A 27,697-nucleotide genomic window follows, 5' to 3' on the forward strand; every position below is an offset into this window, starting at 1 on the left:
CTATTCGGTTAGCGTATGCTTTTACTGGCTCGTCCTTCCTTTGTTGGCTAGTATATAGGTCGTTTTGTACGACTGCTACTGATCGTTTAGGCCTGAATATGGCTTCTAATTCTACGACTAAATCGTCGATGGTATCAATGGCCCTATGTTTAAGTTCATGGAACGCTCTGCCTTTTAAACTTGAGAATCTAATGAATTGTAATAGGTCGCTTCGATCTTTAGGGGCTATACCATCGTGAATAAGGTACGCTGTACTTATAAATGGATCTAATCCATCTGGATTCCCTGAGAAAGTGGGTAACATTTTCATAGCTGTTTCGAACGAGAATCGGGGTTTCGATTCGTCTTCGTTATGAGTTAATTCTTCCCGTTCATGATTTGAACCATGGTTTAATGGTTTAGAGAAGGTCCTCCGTGAAGGTTTCCTTATTGTGGAACTTCCGCAAGGTCGCGGTTCGTTTCCTGTTGCATAATAAATCGCATCTTGCCGGAAACGTAGTTGTCTAAGTTCTTCTCTTAGTCTAGCATTCTCTTCTTCGAGAGGATTAGTCTCTCGTCGTAAGGTTTCAGTTAGTCTGTTTATTTCAGTCGTTACTGGCGACTGAGACACCCTTGGGGCAGGTGTTACAGGTAGTCTGGTATCCAGAGTTCTATCTGTATTTTGTTCAGGAACCAAGTTTGGGTCATGAAAAACAACACGATCGCGATTTGCCATAATGGAGCTTCCGCGCCTACGAATAGTAACGTTGCGTCTAAGAGCACTGCGGTCTACGCTCCCAACTAATGGATTTCGGTGTGTGTTTGATTTGATGTGCTAGGAAATGCAACGGTATCGGTCACTTCTGGGCTTTCCGAATCGAATAGTGCACGTTCGGTATTTTCCTGCACTTCATGCAAGAAGGAAGTTACTTCGTCACTGATAGAGACTTGATTAAATAAGCGCCTAGAAGTTGCTGCAAGATTTGGAACCGATTGAGTCCGGTCAAGATTTCCGTCGTCTTGACTCATGAGAAAATTTTTCCTCTAAAATTTAATTTCGCTCGCGGGGCTCGCGTTTACAATGTTTCGCAAAGTAAATAGTTTTGCTACTGATTTTTTACAAGTTGGAACCGTACTCACCAAAGATCCATTCTTCTTCAGTTGAGTCCTGATGTCGTAGGTCCTCTTGTAGATTCCTTGAGTAAGCTGGTCGGTGATGTTGAATCCTCTAGGATAGGCAGGGATCTTCCGAATGAACGAGGTCGAAATGTTGAGACTGCGATAATGATCGATGAGTCCCTTGAGGACTGGAGTACTGAGGGGTTGATTTGAAGTGAGAATTCCTCCAGTTGTTGCCGTCGTAGTAGTTGATGAGCGTAAGGAAATCTCCTTTCTTTTTCCTGCTGCTTCACCAGTCGATAGATCTTTCAGCCTATCCCACCGCTGCCACCACTTTTGTTATGGGTTCACACCGTGACAAACTAATTCAAGTACTTTTGGTACAACTAAATTTATTCAGTCCTTGTAGAGTTATTTTACAATGTTGAGTTATAAAAATAAATTATAGTTATACAGGTTTTTAGAGGTTTTAAATAAAAAGATTATCTAATTGAAGTTAGATTGAGATTAGAGTAACTTGGGAGCTAATGCTCGGTTAAAGTCAGATGACTTGTTCTAGTTACTGCTGGGCCTGGACTGATCGGTCAAGAACCGAGCAGTCAAGTCGTTGCCTCAAAATGCATCGATTCTCATGACCATATATGGTATGGTTTTAGGGAATCGATCGTGCGTCAGTGGTTACTAAGTCAACCGTGCGTCAATAAGACGATTGTTCTAATAGCTGACTAAGATTTTTAGCCACGCGCGCTCTGAGGCCCTGGCAACAGAGAAGTACTGTTGCCTAAGAAAGAGGTTCAGGTTGCATACGAATGACGCCACACGGCTCTTGATTAGAATGCAACCGGAGCCTTTTTTGAATTAAACTAACTTTTATGAATTAAATGTTTTAGTTCTAGTTATTGGCTAGTTAATAGAGAAAAGTAGTATAAGTAGTTATATGTATATAACAACATTCTTCAATTTGGATATTTCCAAACTGCAATGTCAATTGATGAAATGATGATAAAATCATATGCCAAAACGAGCTTGAAACAATTTATTAGAGGAAAACCAATAAGATTTGGATTAAAAATGTGGGGACTGTATACTAGTAATGGTTATCTCTTAGGTTGGGATTTGTACTGTGGTAAGAATCAAATAGAAACGAATGTGCTGATGAAATGTGCATTAGGTAGCAGAGTAGTAATGAATTTACTAAAAGATTTCCTTCATAATACAACTCCTCGAAAGATAAATCTTTACCATGTCTATTTTGATAATTATTTCACAAGTTTTGATTTGATTTTACACTTACGAAATATAGGATTACGAGCCACAGGTACTATTAGGAATGATAGAGTTAAAATTAAAAACGAAATATGTAAGAAGGCAGAGAGAGGAACATTTGCTGTTAAAAATGACAAAAATAGTCAAATAAATTACATCACTGTAGTGGATTCAAAGCCGGTGTCCATAGCATCTACGGCGGCAGGTGTAAATCCAACTCTTCCAATAAAGCGTTATAGTTCTAAAGAACATGAAAAGAAAGAAATCCAATTTCCACACGCTTTTCATATTTATAACAAATATATGGGAGGAGTTGATACTCATGATGCTCACTGTAACAATTTATTGCCCAGCATCAGAAGTAAAAAATGGACATGGGTAGTTTTTACACGTTTGATTCAGGCATCTATTACGAACTCGGTTGTTATATATAATACTGCTAGTACCGGGAATAAAAAGCCTACAAAAGAGTTTGCGTTAGATATTGCTAAGCATTATTTAGCAAATCGAGAAAAAGAAATTACACAAACTCATGTATCCAAACGTGTAGAAAAGCAGAGCAAATGATCATCATGTCCCATAAAAACATACAAATTCTGTAAAGGATGCAACGCATATGTTTGCAAAACATGCTTTCCTAACAAACATTAAGAAAGAGTATTGAAAATAGGAAAAATGTGGGTATAAGATAAGTAACCTACTAAATATCAATGACTTGTGACCCTAAAAAATGCTAAAATATTCCAATTTCAGCTTGTAAACGAGATTAATATTTTTTTCTAAAAAACTATTAACTTTATTGAAAATTTCCCAAGGATAAAAATGTCTTATAATTAATTGAAGAATATTCTAAATTTTTTTCAAATTTTTTATAAACAATTTTTTATTTTTCCTAATATTACGAGACTGAAATTTAAAAAATTGTTTATAAAAAATTTGAAAAAAATTTAGAATATTCTTCAATTAATTATAAGACATTTTTATCCTTGGGAAATTTTCAATAAAGTTCGTAATTGATGAGAAAAAAGCTTGTAAAATTTTGTAACAAAAAATCGTGTTTGCCGCCATTTTGCTTCGACCATCAAGAATTTTTCATTTCCTACGGACGATATTTTGAAACTTTGGAATGTTTGTGCCAACTTGTGCCCATTTTTAATGAAGAGGAACATCAAATTTTAGTAGAAAATTTAACTTTTAAAATTTTTGTCGCAAAATTTTTAGCACTTTTTGAGGAAAAAGTCACTATATCTTTTTTTCACGCAAGCAAATCATAATTTAAATTATACCATCTTGTAGAGCGACCTCGAAAACATAAGTAAAGGTATTTTGCGATATGTGCAACAAGATTTAGCACTTTAAATCTGATCGCAAAGTAAACCTTTGATTCTTGCCGTTTTGGGCGTTAATGGGTTAAGCAATGCAATGTTAACGAATTACATGCTGAACTATCTCGTGGACGGAAAGGAGATAAAAAGTTAAATTTTTGCTACTTCTGTGATAAAATGCAAACAAAAATTTCTAGACATTTAGAAATGAAGCATTCAAATGAGAAGGAAGTAGAAACATTTTTAAGCCTTCCTAAAAATTCACAAGAACGAAGGGAGAAAATAGGCAATATAAGAAAAAAAGGAAATTTTAAACACAATACAAGAATGGATTTAAACAGTGGGCAATTGCTTGTTGTTAGAAGACCAAACAACGAAAATAAACGAAATGGATTGTACTTTTTACCCTGTCCTAAATGTCTAGGAAATTATGCAGCTAAAAGTCTTAGACATCATTATAAAGTTTGCGCTTCTAAAATGGACAATGACAGAAACATTTTAAAATAAGCTAGAAAAATTGCACAATCTTTTCATGATCGGGCTATTACGAAATTACGAAAAAATGTTCTTCCCGTAATGCGTCATGATAATATTTATAATATAATAAGACATGATTTACTAATTATTTTATATGGCAATTATCTCATTCAAAGACACAGATTACCTCATCAAGATGATCTTATACGAGCCCAATTACGCCTTCTTAATCGGTTTTTAAAAGAAGTAAGACAAATAGAACCAACAATTCAAGATCTACAGATGCTTTTTGATCCTAAGTATTATGATACAACTATAAAAGCTGTTAATATACTAGCGAAATTAAATTATACAACAGAAACATATGACATACCTTACAATGCTTCATGTTTGGGTATTTATTTAAAAAAATTATGCCACATATTAATAAATGAATGTATTAAAAAACATGATTATGGTAAACAAACACTCGTAGAAGATTTTCAAAAAATTTAAACTGTGGGATATGGTTATACTGTTAATAAAACTGTAACAGAGACGATGGCAAGAAATAATCGTCAGAAAAAAGTTATACTTCCTTTGTCGTCTGATATAAAAAAGTTAGATAAATATTTGGAAAAACAAAGGAAAGAAAATTCAGAAAAATTGAAGAAAACCTTTAGTTTTAATTCATGGAAATCGCTTGCAGAAGCCACATTATGTATTATTCAGATTTTTAATAGACGTAGGACAGGAGAAACTGAAAGAGCCCTTATTGATGATTACAAAAATGCATTAAGAATTAATAAAGAAGACGACGAATATAATTTATTGCCGGAAGAAGAGAAAAAGAGAGCTGACAAATATATTCGCTTTACCGTACGAGGAAAATTAAATCGTACTATTCCTATTTTATTAGACTCAAAGATGCAAGAAAGTGTAAAGTTAATTTTAAAATATAGGAAATTAGCAGGAGTAAGGTCTAAAAATCCATATATATTCGGAATTCCCAGTTCAGATAAAGATAAATTTAAGTATTTAAGAGCTTGTCAGATATTACGCGAATATTCTGCTAAATGTGGCGCAAAAAATATTGAAACGTTACGAGGAACAATTCTACGCAAACAATTAGCAACAAAATGTGTATCATTAAATTTGACAGAGAACGAAGTTTCGAATGTTGCTAATTTTTTGGTCACCATCGAGACATTCATAAACAAAATTACAGACAACCAACAACTACTGTCGACATTTTAGAAATGTCAAAGATTTTAGAGAAAGGTGTTGACAAATCTTTACAGAATAGCACCGATGATTCTATTCAATCCAATCATTCTGTTAATTCTACTGTTTGTGACACTCATGAAATAATGGAGCCTGGTTAGTATATTATATAAATTAATAAAATGTTAGATTTGTTATAGATTACTAAGCATACATTATATTTCAGGGTCTACATTTAATAATAGCAGCAATGAAGATTCAGAATGCGAGGAAGAAGTACCAATACATAAGAGAAAATCAAATAAAATGAAATCAGACAAAAATCGTAATTACTTATTTATAATTAGATTTTTTTTGAAATATTTAATTATTTAACAGGAATTAATTCTCTTAAAATGATTGAAAATAATAACATATAATCCATAATGGCATAATGGGTAGAACAATTTAATTTATGAAATATTTTCTCTTACAGAAAAAATGTTTTTGTTTAAGAATTGCCGTAAACCTTATTATTTTCAAAATTATTTTCATATGACGAGAACTACTGTTAAGTGATGCATATTTCCGATTCGATCACTGCTATATGTAAACGAATTAACGTTATTTCAAATTTTTCCATTTTTTGCACTTGTAACTTTATCAATGTTTGAAACTATTCAAAATATCTCAACTTTTGATTTATAGACTTTAACTAGTCTTCATAAGAAAACATTCGAGTAAAACTTACTTCATTCTGTAAAGTATGTGACATAAGCTATTTCTTTCTTACTTGATAATGACATTGATGTTCATTTAAAGATCAACTTTAGTTTTTTCAATGGAACTGTTTATATTATATTGAATATTTATGTGTCTATAATACATATATGAAAACAGTAGTTTTCGGTCTTGAAACTTAGTGAAAACATCTAAATAACATACATGCATCATAAAAAACTTATGCCAGAATAAGGTACAGTAATAAACTTATTTCAGCAATTACTAAGAATAGAACTATAAAGAAACGTTGGACCCCAGAAGAAAAAAAGCTAGCATTCATATTATTCCAAGACAACATCAATAATAATACCTTACCATCTTTGAATTCCATAACATTACTAACACGGAATACAGTATTGAAAACACGTTCAGCAGCTGTCATAAAAACGTGGATACATAATCAATGTAAAAAGTTAAAAAAAGTAAAGACACTATCACTGGATGTTAGTTTTGCTTTTATCATAAACCGTTACTAACACTCTTTAAAAACTAAAATTGAAATACTCACTGTTACACGAAAAAGATTATACCAATTTAATATATTATAGAATGTTATAGATCACCATTGTTTTATTTTTGATTTAATTTCAACAAAGTATTTAAATTATGAAGTTGTGTGTATTTGAAAAGTTTAAGATATTTTATTTTATGTTTAACAAAGTCGTATTATTAATTCTTAAAAACTTTAAAAATAATAGTTAAAATTTTTAAAAAACTGTGTAAAATAAAACTATTTTAAAACAATCGAATAATTATGAAAAGATTTACTATGACATCCCAACATCATCTCCTTTTTTCGATAGCAAGAGACAGGGTAGTGTCTCGACGGCACCCAATCAAGAATTTGACATCCATAAGATATACTGAGTATATTCCCTAAAAGATTTGAATGTTCATAGTATATTCATTTTCACTTCAAAATACATCCTATGTATATGAAATTTATATGCAGATGAAACCAAAAAGATGTCTATAAGACGTGCAAAAAATATACATTGGTACATTATATGTATGTAATATGTAAATACAATTTAGGGACATTGTAGCGATATTCTTTCATGATATTACCAAAATATACTACTTAGCATATTTTATGCATATTTCAACAATGCACATTAAGTATATTTCATTGTTGTAATACAATTAAAAGTGAGAAAATTAATTATATTAAAATTTTATTTAAGCTTCATACACATTCACATATACTGTGTATGCGTATAAAGTTTAAATTAAATCTCACAGTATAATTAATATTCTCACTTCCAAATTTTAGTACAGCAATAAAATATACTTAATGCGGGTTGTTGAAATATTTATAAAATTCATTTATGATTACAACAAAACCCACACACACTCACACATAACATTACGCACGAAACTAAGTCAATTTATTATTAGGAAACATTTTTATTTGAAACATAAAACTTATACATTTTATAAAAATATTAACCTTTTTAGGTGTGTTTACATTTAAATTTTAGTTAAACAACGTTTATATAAGAATAATATAAATTACTTAAATTAGTCTTTACGACATAAACTAATTGCGCAAAACAAATAATTGTAACAGCTTATCTTAAGACAAGTAATAAATTAAAATCATTTGTTCTACATGAAAATTATAAATCAACAATTTTGTAAAAATATTACTGAAATACAAATTACTATAGATTGAAAACACTTAGAAGAATAAGGTCACTTTTTTATCAAAAAAAAAAAAAATGAATATAAAATATACTATAAGCTTAAAGTAACATAAATACATTCATTCATGACTGTAGCAAAAATGATATTTAATTTATACTTTCTAGAACTGGAGCAACGATTTCGTTAGCCACATCAACCTCTGCATAAATTATTTCTGATTTTTTAATTTCATTGAAATATCTGTCCTTACTTCTCACCAGCCAGCTTTTTATATTACTTATCACATCAGTTTCTGTATATGTATAGGAATGATTATTTGAACGCGTCACTTCTGTAATCAAAGAAATAATACAAATTTCTTTAATTATTATTAATTTAATTCACGCAAATCGTAAATAATTAATCTCACCTAATATAATTGCTGCTATATTTAAATGTTTAAAAATTTTTTTCTTTTTCGCCCCTTCCCATGAAAACAGCATTCCAACTTCATTGGCAAATAGCCGATACATAATTTTTCTTACTATTTCTTTTACATTTGACCCACCGATTCTCTTCAACTCGTTAACCTAACAAAGAAATAAATATCATTGTATATTCAAATAGAGCATATATATAAATCAAATTTTTAACCTTACAATATATATATTGACATACCATTGCTAATTTATTTTCGTCTTTTTTTAATTTTTCTTCTAAGTCATTTAATGAGTCCATATTTGAAACAGGGCACATCTGTATAACTTCAGGCAGGGTATTAAGTTTTACTTGATACTCTCTTTCCACATCTTTTCGTTGCAATAAGCACAGTACACTATCAGTAAGACTATCTATTTTTATGTGTATTATATGCAGTTCCTTCAAAATCTGTTTCTTAAATTCTAAAATTACAAATTAGGCAACTCTATTACTGTTGGTAACAGTTAATTTAAATCGTATAATAAAGTCTACTGAAAATTTTGCGACCTTCATCTTTTAGCTCTTTTATTTGTTTCGCATCTGAAATAAAAACAATATTAATAATATAAGGAGTACATAATTATATTATAAAAAAACTCTAGAAGTAAAAAAAAAATTTGTACCTTTAGTAATGTTATCAATAGAGATATCTGATATTTGCTGTGTCGCTTCGTTCAACTCATGTGAAGTTTTAGCTGTAGTACTTTCAGTAGCACCAATTATTTTTTGCCCCACATTAGCACAGGCTTGAGGAATTACAACTATATAAGTGAGATATACAAATTTTATAAAATCTTTCAAGCTTTTCTAAAATTGCTGATAAATAAATTTCTTTTATTTTCTACTTACTAGGTATATTAGATGCTTGCTCCACTGATGATTCAACTATTCCAGAAGATAGCTCTTTTCTTAAGGGTGTTTCACGTAAGGCGCCCCAGCTCGAAATGAGGACTAAGAGGGCATGGTGGGGGCAGATGCATCTAATTGGCCGCGGAGAGAGAGAGAAGGATTAACGTGGAGAATGATAGAGCTATCCTTTACTAGACGATACGCCTAGCGTATCGCTGCCCCTCCCTTCCCCGCTCACATCAGCCATCTTTGGTCAACTCTTGTCCTCTTTCTCTTACTCTCTCTCCAACCGCGGCCAATTAGATGCATCTGCCCCCACCATGCGCTCTAAGTCCTCTTTTCGAGCTGGGGCGCCTTACGTGAAACACCCTGTATATACATATATATATATATAGATTCAAAATTTTCACCATTTATCTCTAATAGAATTAGTAATATACTTAGTCCGATGAATGGCACTTTCCTGCTTGCATTGCATAGAGCAATGCGTTTCAACAATATAATATAGTCAAGTTACCACCTAAGAAATGAATGCTTAAAGTGAGTCTTTTCATATCTGAAGGGTTATGATATCTTAAGAAAAATGATGTAAGCATATATCTTTTTAATTAATAACTAAAAAATATCATTTCACAAAGGTTTTAGCTCTATGATATCCTCGTGAGGAGCACACATTGCCCTGCATAATTCTCTCGTGGGTTATCTCTTCCAATCAATTAGTACATTTGTGGTTCATTTATATTTCAAGTATTTGCCTATACATAGTACAGTGCAGGAATGTGAACAAGAAGAATTGTCTTCTATACTAAGTATGCTTTGTTTAAGAGTAAATGAGTTTATTCGTAGGTCATATACGTAACCTTTTTTTCATTCATTGTATAATAGACTGATAATGTTTTCTTCATAATACTCTAATAGAAAGTATAGATCCCAAACACGGATAAGAGTAAAATAATCCATGTACTTTACCTGTAACAAATTGAAATGTTCACAAAATAAATGATCTTTATTTAGAAAAACAAATCATACTTTCATTTTTGTATTACTTTACTTATCTAAATGTCTTAAATCCCTCATTTCCTCGTTTTAATGAGAATAAATGGTCATTTAATAAACATTATTAACTATCCTCTTTTTCGAAATCTTCGTATTATGACAATTCATATCTTTTTACCACACTGTACCCACCGGAAATACGTCATATGTATGTTACAAAAAAATTCCTCCATAATTCATTTAATAACATAGATGGAATGCGCTCCACAGAAAACGTAACCGCCGCCGCCATCTTGTCACTAGAGAAAAGTAGGACAATTGACCCACTACCACAATACCTACAATGATTTTTTACCTAGTGTGAGCAATTGATTCAGTAATGTTCACTGAAAGCTAGAAAGAGGAGGGATGTTTTCAAGAACAAAAGGCTGAACGCAATTTAATTAAAAAATAGTTTATTAAAAATTGCTAATTTATTTAACAAGGAAAAAAGATTTAACAATACTTAGTAATTGCCCGAAGGGCGCAGAAAAATAGTATAATCAAAAGTTACGCATAAAGATTGCTCAGTAAAGCCAAAAGGAATTACAAAAATGCGCAAGAAGTGCTCCCAACCCACGAGTGTAATTGCGAAGTACTGGAAGTGCTATCTTAACCAAAAAGAGCAAAGCTCAGGGACTAAGGAAAAGGAGTGCCGCTCCTGAGATCCTGAGGCCACGACATGCGAAAAGGCAAGAAGAATCCTCTTTTGGATGCCACAAGAGAATTTCAGGATTAGGATAGTGCACCAGGATGCCTGGCAGAGCGCGGGAAGTTGGATGGAGGTTGGCTATAGCTCGCCTGGACCGTTGGTGTTACAAAGGGGTAAAACAAAAGATCAAGATGCCAGACCTTGAATTTTGAGCAGCAGCAAGGTAGTACGGTGCCACTGGCCACATAAGTACCTCGCGAGTGAAGTTTCATGCCCGAGATTGCTTCTATTGTTGGCCATCTGGCAGCGAATAGTTGAAGATGGAAGTCAAGGAGAAAGACAGAGAGTGTGTCGGCGCGAGTTGGCTGAGATTCCTTGACCGCTCGCATCGATACACCTCAGATCTCCAACACCTATAGGCCAGGAGAATTAAGACAAAATCTTTCACAAATGTAGCTCTAACGTGACGTAACTTAGATAACTACTGGAATCGCTCGGGAATGGTGCACCTATTGAAAATATCGAGGTGCGCCAGCTTGAAAAAGTGTGCTATTTGCATAAACAATGAAAAGGTGAAAAAAAATGCGAAAATTGCGTCTTTTTTCGGAAACAATCGCATATAACTCGGTAAGTGTGCATGTTAGAGAAAAAATGTATACTTATAAATTTGTTTGTTATGAAATTTTTTACGAGATAGAATTGGTCCGATATTCGTAGATTGAAATGTTCGCTGCAAAATGCTAGAAAATGCAAAAAAAATTAGGTAAAAAACAAGGTAATTTTAAATTATTTTTTTAATAATGAAAAATTAACCCAATCACGCCGTAAATTTATAGAAAAGTACTTGGCTGCAATACAAAACGAGAGCCGCAAGGCCGATTAAGATCGGATAGACAGTTTTCGCATATTGTAATTGTTAATTAATCTACCTCAACAAAAAGGCCTATTTTTTAATTTTGTGCCAGGCTCAAAGTTATGAATATTTTTTTGCGATCGCGCTTTTACACCTTCTTGGACTCTTTAACTATCATATACAATTGCTATCTTAACAATTTTTCAATTTTTAATAACTTTTTAAGTGGTTTTAAAAAGTTTGAAAATTGAAAAATCGTTAAGATAGCAATTGTATATGATAGTTAAAGAGTCCAAGAAGGTGTAAAAGCGCGATCGCAAAAAAATATTCATAACTTTGAGCCTAGCACAAAATTAAAAAATAGGCCTTTTTGTTGAGGTAGATTAATTAACAATTACAATATGCGAAAACTGTCTATCCGATCTTAATCGGCCTTGCGGCTCTCGTTTTGTATTGCAGCCAAGTACTTTTCTATAAATTTACGGCGTGATTGGGTTAATTTTTCATTATTAAAAAAATAATTTAAAATTACCTTGTTTTTTACCTAATTTTTTTTGCATTTTCTAGCATTTTGCAGCGAACATTTCAATCTACGGATATCGGACCAATTCTATCTCGTAAAAAATTTCATAACAAACAAATTTATAAGTATACATTTTTTCTCTAACATGCACACTTACCGAGTTATATGCGATTGTTTCCGAAAAAAGACGCAATTTTCGCATTTTTTTTCACCTTTTCATTGTTTATGCAAATAGCACACTTTTTAAAGCTGGCGCACCTCGATATTTTCAATAGGTGCACCATTCCCGAGCGATTCCAGTAGTTATCTAAGTTACGTCACGTTAGAGCCATGTCAATCTGTAACCCTCCTGGCCTACTATGAATTCTAAAAACTTTTTGAAATGATAAAAATCGTAAAAGGTAAAGATAATAATAGTTTTCAGTATTACGGAACACGATTTCAAGGATACTAGTCTCTTTCTAATCCTTATCGTATCATGATACAATAATAGTTACATTGTGTATTTATTTAAATCATTCTATCTCTAAATATATCTGTCAAAAACCAAATTCGATACATTACGAACAATTTGCTGTGTAAAAGATAGTCTCAGTTATTTTCTTAAAATTATTAGTCATCGAGATACTGCCTTTTCATTTTAGAAGGAATCGTTTTAATAATTTTGTTGAAAATCTATAGACTACGAATTAAACACTTACAAATTTTTTTGAAGATACAAGAAAGTAATAGAATCTCCATATCCTGTAAATGCATCCTCAGGTAGTGTAGTAATATTATTTGCTCTTAAATCAAGATGGCGCAACCGGTGCAAACGACGTAGAGCGTCACTAGGGACGGTATGTAAGTTATTATCTCCCAACTTTAAATATTGCAAGTTTTCTGAAAGCAAAGGAAACAACATTACTAGCATAAAGTTCACCTTATCATTTGTAAAATATAGATCATCTTTTAAAAGTTTGTTTTAAAATGCTCTGTTAACGCTTGTTACAAAGTTAATGTGGATAAAAGTTATGTAGTTATAAGGATTTTGTGACCACTTGGATAGGTTAACTGACGATACCAGTGTACCTTACTTTTATAATTGTACATCTCACCCCTCACACGTCAGTATCCCGTTTTAAATAATTTTAAAAGGTGCACAAGGATTTGAATAATATTATTGACATTCCCGTTTAATAGTTTCAGGCTTGGCTAAACAAAAATATCGTGAACAAAAATGTCGTGTAAAGGTGAACAGGGGTAACCTTTAAGACTCCTACTGAAAAAAATCTACAAGCACATACATGTGCATAATCCGACTGAGTAATATGGTGTAATGCAAATATTCACGAAGTTTTTTAAAAATTGTATCTTGGTTTCTGTATAGAAAATTGCAAAAAAAAAATACAAAGGTCTTCTTGAATCTCGTAGGAAGTATGATGAATCTAGTGACTTTCAAAAAAGCTGTTCTTTCATCGAAAATATAATGCATAGTTTATAGAGCATGTACGTAGGCATAGTCAGTTGCCGACGTTAACAAGCAAGATAGTTGTATGCTAATCAGCTGTAGCAGGTAGAATGGGAAGGTAGTAGATACTTTTGATAATTCAAGGAGGCCATACGCCTGTCTTTCATGAACTAATTGCTGAACATCTCCATTGGTAAAGCAGTTTTATATTTTTCTTCATAGAGCTTTATTAGTTTTTCGGGACAATCTTTCACATTTTTAAGCGTTTTTCCTTTGTAGTCTTACATTACTCGTTGAACATTATCGAAGCGTAGCAAAGTTTTCCTTTTACTAAATTATTAACAGATAATAGTATATAGAGTGGAGCACTTAAGCCGCCCTAGTGTATAGACAAAAGATGCGTATCTCTTTAAGTATAACTGTTCGGTCGAAGGATATTAGATTGAGAATTGTATTTGATATGTGTGTAGAATGGCTTGATTTCGGAATTTGAATATGGCGCGTTAAATAGTGGTGTCGCCACTGAATGGTCACGTGACGCTAACCAACGGGAGAGGGAGATACAGGAGTGAAAGGAGGGAGTCAGTAGAGATACGGAAGTAACATAGAATGTATGTACGGATTTTTAAGACACAGTATATATCCATTATTTTCTATTAAAGTTTTTACTGCATTTAGAGGGGATTTTTAGGCGAAACCTCATTTCCTCTTGGAGCATAAGCTCACAAAAGTTGTATAATTTCGTTTAAACTTCACCAAAAAAGAAATAAGATGATCATCAAGGAAAACCTTATATTTCGTCCGAGTGCGACGAAACAATAAGATATATTCAATTTTCGCATATCACCTTTCTGAAAGCAAATAGCATGAGGCTCCAAAAATGTCTTATGTAAAAATTAAGTATCTTTATATTTAAAGAGGTACACGTTTTTTTCATCCATTTCCTTGGGTGTCTTAAGTGCCTCACCCTGATATTTAGTCATATCTGATATATTAGATATCCTACGAACTGTGGCTAGGCCCAGACCTTTAGATAGGTGATAAAATCCTATACAAGACACTTCAATAAGATATCAAGAGACACGGTAATTTCTTGACGGCAAGTACCTAAAAGTAGAAAAAGTCATGCCTATACCGCCGTCGAGGCACTACTCCCTTATACAGCTAGTTTCGGGCGTCCCAATTTTCAAACCGATTTTTTTCCGCGAATAATCCATTGCCATTATTTAAGTAAAGCTTTTTTTAAAATGGTTTTGAAAAAGCTTTCATTTGCGCCTAAGAACATCAAAATCGGTTCACGCAGTCCAGAGATCTCATACTGTGTTAGCTATATACATGGTGTCCCACTTAAAATGACCCAGCGCGAAATCATGCTAAAATCGACTGGGTGAGGAGAACGCCGGTAATTGGCGGAGAGTGGGGATAGCGCTTAGGCTAGCCTAGCCTGTGGTGGACGACCGTCGACTTTCAGACCCCTCCCCCCTTCCGAGGGGGGTCCATAGTCCAAACACTTGCCTGGGCTTGGAAGTGAAGTGGGAGGGGAGGGGTCTAAAAGTCGACTGCCGTCCACCACAGGCTAGGCTAGCCTAAGCGCTATCCCCACTCTCCGCTAATTACCGGCATTCTCCCCACCCAGTCGATTTTAGTATGATTTCACGCTGGGTCATTTTAAGTGGGACACCCTGTATATATCGAAAATAAAATTTTCCTTCATAATCCTCTTCTCCAGCCAGAGTGTATGTCTCGGGCTGAAGTTGATCGCTAAGAAAAGTGACGTCATTTTCACAAGGCTTCGAACATAATATACTGAACGACCAAACTATACAGGGTGTCCCACTTAAAATGACCCAGCGCGAAATGATATTAAAATCGACTGGGTAGGGAGAACGCCGGTAATTAGCGGAGAGTGGGGATAGCGCTTAGGCTAGCCTAGCCTGTGGTGGACGGCAGTCGACTTTTAGACCCCTCCCCTCCCACTTCACTTCCAAGCCCAGGCAAGTGTTTGGACTATGGACCCCCCCTCGGAAGGGGGGAGGGGTCTGAAAGTCGACGGTCGTCCACCACAGGCTAGGCTAGCCTAAGCGCTATCCCCACTCTCCGCCAATTACCGGCGTTCTCCTCACCCAGTCGATTTTAATATGATTTCGCTCTGGGTCATTTTAAGTGGGATACCCTGTATATGGTTGTGAACTGTCAATTCGGTGATTATATTGAACTGTGTAAATTGTAATGTGAGTTTATTTTTATTTAATGCAGTGAGGGTATTCATCGTGTTGCGATATTGCATCTGTTAATTTCTACAATCACAAATAATTCAATTAACAGTAACTGAAGGATTCGCGAATTAGATAAGTATAACATTATATTTTACAATACAGGATGTAGTATACTTTGTGGTATTTATTTTTCAGATTAAATTAAGACAGAACATTTTCATATTTATTGATGAGGATAGAGCTGACTGGATTAAATAAGATTAATATTTACAACTCTGTGCCAATGAGAACCATACTTTCAACATTAATGTGCATCGGTCATTATCAGGAAGATATTAATTGAAAAAAATTGTTAAGGTATTTAATACTCATATGCTCGACTTCCTGGTGTGGAAATCTTTAATAAAATTTATGTTTAACTTTGTCTCTTTTTAAACTGATATGGATATTAATTGTTCGATAGGTTATATCATTTATGCAAACAATTATTTCATACTAAATTATAGTAATGCTTGTTTGGAAAATATAAAGCATTCCGATGAACCTTCCTCTACGTAAAGTACAAGTTGACTAGTGTTTGGATTTAAGCTAATTATACGATAATAGATGTTTACAAAAGATGCGAAGACAACCAAATATTACAGAAGTTAGGTCACCAAGCAATAAAGAAAATGGAGATTGGGCAACATCAAATACTGGTAAGTAACTGAGATGCTTCATGTTCCTGCAAATATTTATTTTCTTTGAAGATTAAGATTGTTAAATGATGAATTTGATTTCAGGCTTACTCATAGTGTTATCATTTAGTATTTTACAGTCACTGTGCAAGTGTATTATAAGAAATAGTAATACTTGTGCTTTGACTTAAATACATTTGGTATAATTGAATTAGAAAACCAAGGAAGAAGGTTCGCTCACATACTGACTATTGGAGTTGAATCAAACATTGGGCTTTTCACTCCTGCATTCTGGTACTTGAAACAGGCAAAGAAGAAAGCATTGAAAGATTGGCAAAGTAAGAATAAGCCAATTTCCAGAAAAACGTCGCCCATTGCTCAGCCATAATTTAAGGATGAGACTCATTGGATGAAATTCTGTAAAATTGAGTTAATAACTGTTGATTGTTTTCCTCTTTTACCTATGCTGGTATTCTAGGCCAAAGGCATTACTCTGGTTTTTGGTATGAATGAAAAAATGCACGTTTATTCTCAATTGAAACTCAGTCCAAATATTAACGGTTTCCACTCCATTTTGCAGCACCAGAAATCCGACCAGTTTCAACAGTGTATAGAAATTAGCGAAACGATCACATTTGAGGACTCTTGCACAGGAAATGTTATAAGGACGACTCGCCAATGTGTCTCGTATGTCACCTTTGTCAAGAATTAGCAGCAAAAATGTGAGAGTAATTGGTGCTAAAAAAACGTGGTATGCAAAACGACAATGTCAGCTTTGAATATATCCTTGATTGTAGCTTATTCAAAGCTTTGCGAATTGCTTGTCCAGGCTTGACCCAATATCATCTCAAGCAATTGATGAAACTAGTGAAGTCTGGCAAGGTCAGATGGTGGTAAAAATTTAAATGTTGATAAGCAGAAAATGTAAATTAATTAAAACATACATTTTACTTAATTATTTTGATATGTTGAAAGTATGTTTATTGATTATAAAAAATTTAATCAAACTTTTATTATAGTGAAACTGAAACATTAAACAAGTAGCCGGGGCATTAATTATGAAGTTCATTTATGCAGAATTCATTACAAATATCAATAAATTCAATGTGTTGACAGTGATATTTTTTAATATTAATATATATTATTTTATTAGTTAAGCGCTGCTATTTCAAAAAATGAGAAGTGTGGAAATTCTCTTTAAATTTTGTAGAAAAACTAAAAGATTTATTAAATTTTTTAAATATTATACTCTTACAAAACGTTATGAAATCCCACAAAAAACAGACTTCGCCTGTAAAACAAGGCGGCAAGTACATAAACCATCTAACATAAATAATATAGTTACATTATCCAATTAAAAAAAGTAGTGAAATCCAAATATTAGGCAAGTGTATTTTTTCACCTTAGCAAAAGTAAAATTTTTGAAAAAAAAAAGGAAAAAAAAGTCACTTGCCGGGCGCGTAATGTCCATGCACAGTGGGAAATTGAATCGTGTGTGAGATTCAGCTATAGCGTAGTACAGCAAATTTCATGTTAAAATACAGAGTGAAGTTAGCCGAACCACAGACGATTCTATTTCTCACTGTGCATGGACATTACGGGCCCAGCAAGTAACTTTGTTGTTCCTTTTTTTTTTCAAAAATTTCACTTTTGCTAAGTTGAAAAAATACACTAGTAGAGGAGCTATGCGGTTCCGATGACAGGGAGTGGGGGAAGCTGTTTTGTGGTGTGGAAGGGGGATGGGTGGGGATAAGACTCTCTTAGTATGGTAGTGGTGGGGATGAGGAAGGAAAGGGTCTTATAGTGGGATCGCGTTTGGTTAGGGAGGGTGGGGGTATTTTTCACCCTATGTCACAGTTGGAAGGTCTTATAGTGGGACCGAGTTTGGTTAGGTAGGGGGTATTTTTCACCCTATGTCACAGTTGGAAGGTCTTATAGTGGGACCGGGTTTGGTTAGGGAGGTGGTATTTTTCACCCTATGGTACCGTTGGTTAGTTATCCTACGGGGACCTAAGTTATCCTACGGGGCCCTAGTTGAGGGAAGGTTTTTTCACCCTTCGAAGTCGATGGTTAGTTACCTTACGTAGCCTAACTATTTCCGACTCTGCTACACAGAAAAACTAGGTTGAGTTAATTGCTAGTTCCAGTAGTCACCGCTAGGTGACTGCCTTCCTTAATCTTCTTTCGCGCTAATGGTATTTTAATATTACGTAATTACACACACGGGTGAACTAGTTCAATTTAATTGATAGTACCAGTAATTGCCGCTAGGTGGCTACCGCAATCCCCCCTTTTCTCGTTAGTTAAATTGTAGATAGCTATTGTGATAAGTTGCTGATATCGTGCAAGGAATTAACTTTCCATCGAGCATGGAATTATAACTTTGCATGGCTTTAACAAAAACCTATGCAGCGAATAACAAAATATCCTCTAAATGAAAGGGTATAGTTTTAATAGTCTCCCCTATTGGGGAGAATAACAATTTAACATCAATTTCAGGAATATTAATATTTTGATAGGGCAACTTATTAAGTCCTAGCTGTTACTAAACCTATGTATCTTATAAAAGAGATTGCAGTTTCAAGATTTTCTTAGTTCAACGTGCTACTTCACTATGTCGATAAATAAATTCGGATCTGGTTTCAATACCGGTAAAGTGAGAAATTATTCACACAAAATTGACAATGATACGTTAAAGTTTGATAAAAAAAGGAATGCATTTAATGCCAAGAAGAAAATAATTTCAAACTTAGAATGTGATGTTACTGATGAGACAAGTGCTGTGAATATGGCTGCTCTGTTACGTAATTCGATGACTGTACGTGATAGCTTAATGAGGGAATTGTTTGAATACAGTGAAAAGCTAACTCACTATTACCTAAAAGGTAACCGCCTTGAGGAAAAAGTTACAACTCTGCTGAAAAAAACTGATGAAATTGATGAAATTGATGAAAAAATTAATGATATTAGTGAAAGAATTAATCAATTGAATGATAAAGTCAATTATATTGAAAATAAATTGGAGCGAAAAGTTGAGGCATTACGGAAAGATATGTATGGTAGATTGAAAATTGTTGCAAATTATATCTCTAATGAGCATCAAAAAGAGGAAATCACGACTGCCAATGAGAAGAAAAGAGAAAATGATTGGAATTATGCTCTAAAGAAACTTATATTACCGCCAGTGATTGATGAGCTAGTGTAAACATAATACGTAGTAGAATAGTCATGGGAGTGAGGAGAAGAAAGAATTGGTAGAAGAGTTACATGACAGACGGAATTTATTTATATATATAAAATGAAATGTTTTTACAATTAAACTTATAATTAAACAAATATACATAAAATTTATATAAATGATAAAAACTTATAATTGATCTGATATACAAATATATAAAAAATGAAGGAAATATACATCAATTTATACAAATATATAAAATTAAATGTTTTACAATTAAACTAATAATTAAACTTATATCAATATATATATATATATATATATATATATTTTATTCAATCATCTGAAACAGAGAAATCCAGTTAATATTTTACAAATTGTAAGTTTAACATTTGATACTCACATCTATTTGTTGATGTACCCATCGTGCGAAAACGTTTACCTCTTGATATACACAATGTATAGGCTTTCTCGTTTGATTGGTGAACATTTTTACGTGTAGTTTACACGGGGTGTTGCAAGGTTTTATAGTGGCTATCAAATTATCAAATTTAGGACAACCAAACCTTTCCAAATTTGTATTTGGGATATCCAAGTAATTCAGAACATCCCGTTCTACATGTCCCCCTTTATAAGCTACTAGGGGGTATTCACAATCCAATTTTATGCTATTCACAAATTTGTAAATATCTTCTTGATTATAATGTTCATATCCTGTGTTGCAATATTTTATCCCGTGAATATTTTTGAAGACGAAATTTACGCTCTTTTGGTCCTTAGTCGATAAACTTTTATACGGCTCATGAACACGAAATGCACCGTAATTCGTATTTCCCGTAGTTAAGTTTTTGATTGCCACTTCTTTATGCACAAACTTTCTGTTTATCATAAACCCGTCAAAATCGATTATATGTGTAATATGAAACAGTGAAGACATTTTTAAAATGGAATGTTATTTGTCGTACGAATCAAACGTTCAAGCAATACTGATGCCTGTCCTACGATTTCTTCGAGCTTTTAAGCACTGTTAGGGAGGTGTCAACAATTTTTTTAATCTACGGTAGGAAGATGCCTATATTACTCTTAGAAAAACGGAAACGTCATTGGCTCTAAGAGAGAATATTTTCTGCCCTATGCTACATGTAGTGGGCGGTAATTCTAAGATGCTTTAAGGGATGACAAAACTTTTGTCCTACGGTGGGGAAATGACTGACCTGCCACTCTTGGAAGAACGGAAACGTCATTGGTCCTCAAGAAAATATTTATGACCTATGCTACGTATAGTGGGAGATAGTTTTGACCTATGGTGAGGATAGTAGGAGGGATGAAGAACAATTAGCTTGAAGAGAGGGAGAAATTTTTATGAAACATTCATATTTAAATAGAATTATTTTAGTATAAAAAACGTAGGCATAATGGCACCATCGTTCGTTGATTTTCAAGGATTCCGTTTGACGGATAAGTCATTTATAATCAAAGAATTTGCTGTTATACAAGAACAAAAAGTGTTCCATATTTTATTTTCACCGCCCTATTCATATTCGTGGCTAAGTGAAGAGGAGCGAAAGCGGACAGAGTAAGTATATGAAAAAGAAAAAATATATATTATTTTTGTTTAATATAATGTTTCTTTTTAGCTGGTTCTTTCTAAATTATCACGGTTTAAATTGGGCGGATGGCTACTCACCCTACTATAAATATAAAGATATTATAAGGAAGTATATTTATGATGATGAGGATGAGATTTTTGTGAAAGGAATTGAAAATACAAATTGGTTAAGAGATATTTGTAATTTAGAAATAACTAATGTAGATAATTTTATGTGGGGGGATTTTGATTTAGAAGATAGCTTGCATAATTCACATCTTCCAGCATGTTTGAATCATGAAGGTGTATGTGCCTTAAAAAATGTCTATTATATGAAATATATGTATGAGCAAAAATCTGGAATATATGTATAACTGAAAAACGCTTGAATCTATTTTCTAACATGTCGTTACCTGTCCTCAATGTTCTCTTACCCCCTGAAGTGTTTCAGAGATCCTTTATCTAAAGAGAGCTCAGTTTCCCACCCACTTTTCCTCAGTTCCTGATTAGTCCTCTCGAAGAAAAGAACAAAAGATGTCTCTACGAAATAGAGTTTTGAAAACGCAAGAAGAATATCGCGAGTGGGTACGCGAGTGTCGTGAATATATTCATAAACTCAGAATCTCTAATCGCAACGCACCTATAGGCACGCTGCAGAAAAATTTTGCAGAAATTGCACAAATACAGTGTCTTCTACTTAGAGCAGCTAAGGATAAGAGTTATTGTTTGAATCATGCTCTCAAGAATCCTGATTTAGGAAATCAGCATAATTATCATGAGTGGGTACGCAAGTGTCGTGATTATATTCGAAGTTTAAGAGATGCTAATAGATCTGCAGCTCCCGATACAGTACACAAAAATTTGACTGAAATAACAACTATCCAGCGTCTACTTCTGCATGCGGCAAAAAATAAGAAATCAATTGGAGTGAGAAAGCTTATTTGGAAAGATCTCGAGTCTTCATTTAAATCTCGAATATGTAGCGGAATGGTTGTAAATTATAATTATATAGAACCACGTGATTTTCTAACAGGTGCAAAAGACTTAGTACAGACCTACACAGAAAAAGTGTTTAATAACGTGAACGCAGTTAAGATAAATTGCATCTTTAACGGACAATTTATTTGTAAAGAGATAAGTGATATTAAACATATCTCAACCCGCAATGCAGTTTTATACAAAACTGATAGTTTTAGTGAATGGTACAATACAAATATAATAGAGAAAATTCTAAAAGAATTGAGTGAGTTTCAAGAGCGTGATAGCGGATGGGCGTTGGAAAAAATTCTGAATTTAATTATAAATATAAATTATTATAACCCGCTGCATATAGGTTGTGCCATCGAGCTTCCAGAATCTATTAAGAATAAACAGGCTGTGATAAACATACACAGTGATGATAATACATGTTTTGCATGGGCTGTAACAGCTGCACTCTATCCAGCAAAACCGAATACTCATCCACAACGAAAATCTTCATATCCTCATTTTACAAATGTTTTCGATGTTAGAAGTATAACGTTTCCGACTACATTAAAACAGATTCCGAAATTTGAGGAAGATAATGATGTCTCTATTAATATTTTTACTATGGTGGAAGAGACTGAGACGAATGAGAATACAATCATAGCACCTCTACAATTAACAAAATGCAAGAGGACCAGACACGCTAATCTTCTTCTTCTCGAGCATCAAGGAGCAGCACATTTTATATGCATCAGGAACCTTTCCAGACTGCTAAATGGACAGCTTACTAGAGGAAAACGCTCTCATCTTATTTGTGATCGGTATGTTTTACTATATATATATATATATATATATAATTACTGCTTCTATATTCTAATATTACTTTTTCCCTCCTATAGTTGCTTACACTATTTCCACAATGATGAGAAACTAAAATCGCATGAACGTGATTATGCGCAACTCAATAAAAACATCAGAATTGTGCTACCTGACAAGGACCGTTGGGTTTCCTTCAATAACATGAAGAACAGTGAGAGGGTGCCATTTGTCATATACGCTGACATTGAATGCTTGCTTGAAAAAGTTGAGCAAACGGATGACGAAATTGGTATTTATCAAAAACACATACCTTTTAGTATAGGTTATTATTTTAAAAGCGTTCGTGATTCATCGCTCTCAACTTACAAATCATATCGTGGACTCGAGTGTATAGAATGGTTTGTGCGAGAACTCGATAAAATTGCTAGCATAGCGAGCGAAAAACTAAAGACTGTAGTGCCTATGAGAACGCTAAGTATTAGTGAAAATTCAAGGCATTATACTGAGCCCAACTGTCATATATGTAAAAAGCCGTTTCTTCCAGATCAAATACGTGTTCGCGATCATGATCATTTAACTGGTAAATATAGGGGACCTGCTCATAATAATTGTAATTTAAACTTTAACGATTCGCATGTAATACCTGTAATTTTTCATAATTTATCAGGTTATGACGCACATTTTATTTTCGGTACAATCGCTAACTTGTATGAAGGTTCAGTACACTTGTTACCTGTACATAAGGAGAAGTATATTTCATTCACTAAATTCATCCGTAAATATAATATACAACTAAGGTTTATCGATTCTTTCAAATTTATGGCATCAAGTTTAGACAAATTGAGTTCATATTTAACGAGATCACAGTTAAAAAATTTAGAGTCAGAATTCTCATATTTAAACATAGAACAATTTAACCTTCTGACAAGGAAAGGTATTTTTCCTTACGATTACATAGATAGTCTGAACCGTCTGGAAGAAACTGCTTTACCTCCACGCGAGATATTCTATAATAGATTATCCGATAGTGATATTAGTGAGGGTGCGTATAATCATGCTAAGGAGGTATGGACCAAATTTCAAATACGAACACTTGGGGAGTATAGCGATCTCTATTTGAAAACTGATGTACTATTGTTGGCTGACGTTTTCGAAAATTTTCGTGATAGCTGCATGCAAACTTATAATTTGGATCCTGCTCATTATTATACACTCCCAGGCTTCACTTGGGATGCAATGCTCAAACATACAGAAATAAGATTAGAACTTTTTACTGACGTAGAAATGCTGCTTTTCGTAGAACGAGGCATACGTGGTGGTTTAAGCCAATGCTCGCACCGCTATGAAAAGGCTAACAATCGGTACATGCAAAACTACAATCCCGAGGAACCTTCTAAGTATTTAATGTACTACGATGTAAATAATTTGTATGGGTGGGCAATGTCTCAACCGCTACCTACTCACGGATTTCGCTGGATTGAAAATGTTAATAATTTGGATATCTCTAATATACCGATAGATTCACCCGAGGGTTATATTTTAGAGGTTGACTTAGAGTATCCAAGCATGCTTCACGATAAACATTCCGACCTTCCATTTTGTCCCGTACGTGATGCACCACCGGGTACACGTCAGAAGAAGCTACTTGCAACTTTAGAAAATAAGAAGCGCTATGTTATACACTATCGTGCTTTACAGCAATGTATGCGAAATGGTGTTGTCTTAAAACACATTCATCGCATTTTAGGATTTCAGCAGTCCACCTGGTTACGTAAATATATCGATTTGAACACTAGTTTGCGTGCAGCATCTAAAAATGAGTTTGAGAAAAATCTTTTCAAATTAATGAACAATGCGGTGTTCGGTAAGACTATGGAGAATGTTAGAAATAGAGTTGATGTGAGACTCGTGAGTAAGTGGGAGGGAAGATATGGTGCTGAAGCAATGATTGCTAAGCCTAATTTTCACAGTCGCACTATATTCAGTGAGAATTTGGTCACGATTGAATTAACAAAATTAGCAGCTAAATTCGATAAGCCTATATACGTAGGTATGAGCATTCTTGATATTTCGAAAACATGTTTGTATGATTTTCATTATGATTATATGCTTCCTACGTTCGGTAGCAAATGTAAAGCGTTATATACCGATACGGATAGTCTAATATACAGCATTGAGTGTGATGATATTTACACTATTATGAGGGAGAATCTTGCTAGATTCGATACAAGCGATTATTCTCCCAACAATCAGTACAATTTACCTCTAGTAAATAAAAAAGTCCCTGGGCTGATGAAAGATGAGAATAATGGGCAGATAATGACAGAGTTTATTGGACTGAGATCAAAAATGTACACATTTAAAGTACAAAATAAAATTATCAAAAAAGCTAAAGGTATTAAGACTTACGTTGTTGCTAGAAACATAACCTTCGAGGACTATAAGGACTGTTTAACAAATTTTACTGTACAAGTCCGCAATCAAAATTTAATTCGCTCAAAATTGCATAATGTTTATTCGATTACGCAACGGAAAGTAGCTCTCAACCCATACGATGATAAGCGTTATATCGTGCACGGAACTGTATCGACTCTACCATGGGGTCATTATAGAATAAATTAATTATATTTAAATTGAATAATTTTATTAATAAATATTGTTTTTACAAAATATTATCTTTATTTATCCATGAATTATGTTTATTATCGAATCCTAACCACTTCACAAAGACCTTATCACCCTTCTTACGTAATACCTTCTCCACTAGATATACATTAGGATTAGCAGTTTTTAAAAGTTCATATTCGTAGAATCCTCCGTATATATCAGTACCACTAGAGTCTCTAAGTAAATATGTAACAGGATTTGTTTTCTGCACTTTTATAATTTCAAATATTTCAGTTGTCCAATTTGGTGTGTATCCCTTTGCGAATACATTCTTGTATTTACTGATTCGTACAAAATCACCTACTTTGAACTTGGCACGACCAACAATCTTTATATTATTGTATACTGTAGTCAGGAGCATATTAGCATGATCTGGCGTCACATCAACTGGTCGCATTCCTATAGTACGATGTTTTCTTGCGTTGTAGTCTTCAACTAGTCGCTGCAGTATGCCTCGCCACTTATAATTTCCATTCAACGTAAATCGTTTCCACATTTCAGTCTTCAGCGTGCGATTCCAGCGCTCAACTATCGTAGCTTTCAATACGCTGTATGTTGAGTAATGATTTATTCTACGTTTTTTTATAAGCGATTTGAAATCACTATTATAAAACTCCTTGCCATCATCTGTCTGCAAATTTTTGGGACATCTCCCACTTTTCAGAATCTTCGTAAATGCGTCTGTCACTTCCTTGCCAGTTTTGGTTTTTAGTGCTACTGCCCATCCAAATTTCGACAATGCATCAATAACTGTGAGAATATAGTGGTAACCTCCGTCAGTATAATTCTTCATATCAACCAGATCTGCTTGCCAGAGGTCATCGAAGCCTCGTATTATAACTCTTCTACGTTGAAAATTCCGTCTTGCAGGCACATGCAGTTCTTCGACCAATTTTTTCTTTTCTTCACTATCCATAACTCTTCAGGTATGTGTTGGGTTTACAGGGGTACAACGAGCACTGATGGTAGTAAAACTTTCTTTTTCCTAATAAAACTCTTTGTCGAATTATTTCAAGAAGAATTCTCCTTAGCATGATTCTCCCCATGAAAAATAGCACTTTTTTTTTTTTTTTTTTTTTTTTTTTTTTTTTTTTTTTTTTTTTTTAATTCCGCATTATCTTCATTATATGTTTCTTTGATTCAGCATCCTCTTTAGTCTGATTCTCCATGAAAATTGATACATATTTCTTTAAATCTGCATTATCTTCAGCATGTTTCTGCATGAAATTACTCAATTTCACTTGAAAATCATTCAGCCTTAACTCGGTTTCATCCAGTCTTAACGCAATACTTCGTAAAATATCACTGTTTTCTTGCATTTCATTTTTAAGGTTCTCACGTACAGCATTCATATTATCCAGCAGAACACGCATATTCACAGCACATTTCTCATCAGTAGCATCAAATCCTAAATTTGAAATAATATTCCCCTTAGCATTAAATGCATTCATACGTTTATCAAATTTTAATGTTTCATCTTCAGTTTTGCGGAAATATTTTCTCACATTACTGGCAGTGGAAATACCTCCAAATTTATTTATCGACATTGTGAAGTAACACAATCAACTGGGAAATTATGGAAAGTGTAATCTCTTTTATAGGATAATACGTTCTTCATGAAGCTCCTCAATTATTGATTGTATCTCATTATGATGATTCGTATGTCCTGCAGCAGATGATGCAATCAAAAGTCTCAAACGTTCAACTAATTCGTTCGGATCATTCCAATGTACATAGTTCACTGGTTTATCATTAACACACATATAACCGCTACCTTTTACAAGATTCTTTGGAGGAAATAATGGGCTAATTATTTTCTTCCATTTATGACCCTTATTCCCACGAAGCTTTCCCTCGCTACTGTAATCTGCTCTGTGTACATTAGTTTGAGAAAGAATATTCTTATATGTTTTTAAATCATCTTCAGTATAATCATGTGGCTCTTTCATGAAGATCAATTCAAATAGACCAATAGTACCCTGATAAT

General features: G+C 33.6%; 1 protein-coding gene across 2 annotated transcripts in view; it reads right to left on the reverse strand.

The window, feature by feature from the left end:
- LOC136779621 (leucine-rich repeat-containing protein let-4) overlaps positions 1-27,697 on the reverse strand; it is a 1,178,420-nt gene that overhangs the window by 341,088 nt on the left and 809,635 nt on the right. For both annotated transcript variants that reach the window (XM_066737691.1, XM_066738539.1), the window contains exon 6: positions 12,851-13,031. In XM_066737691.1, the coding sequence (XP_066593788.1) occupies positions 12,851-13,031 (181 nt within the window). The remainder of the gene's footprint in view (positions 1-12,850; positions 13,032-27,697) is intronic.

The sequence above is a fragment of the Prorops nasuta genome, unplaced genomic scaffold (assembly GCF_024137725.1).
Source record: "Prorops nasuta isolate Cenicafe-Biocafe unplaced genomic scaffold, Cenicafe_Pnas_1.2 PNAS00001, whole genome shotgun sequence".
Taxonomy (NCBI): Eukaryota; Metazoa; Arthropoda; class Insecta; order Hymenoptera; family Bethylidae; genus Prorops; species Prorops nasuta.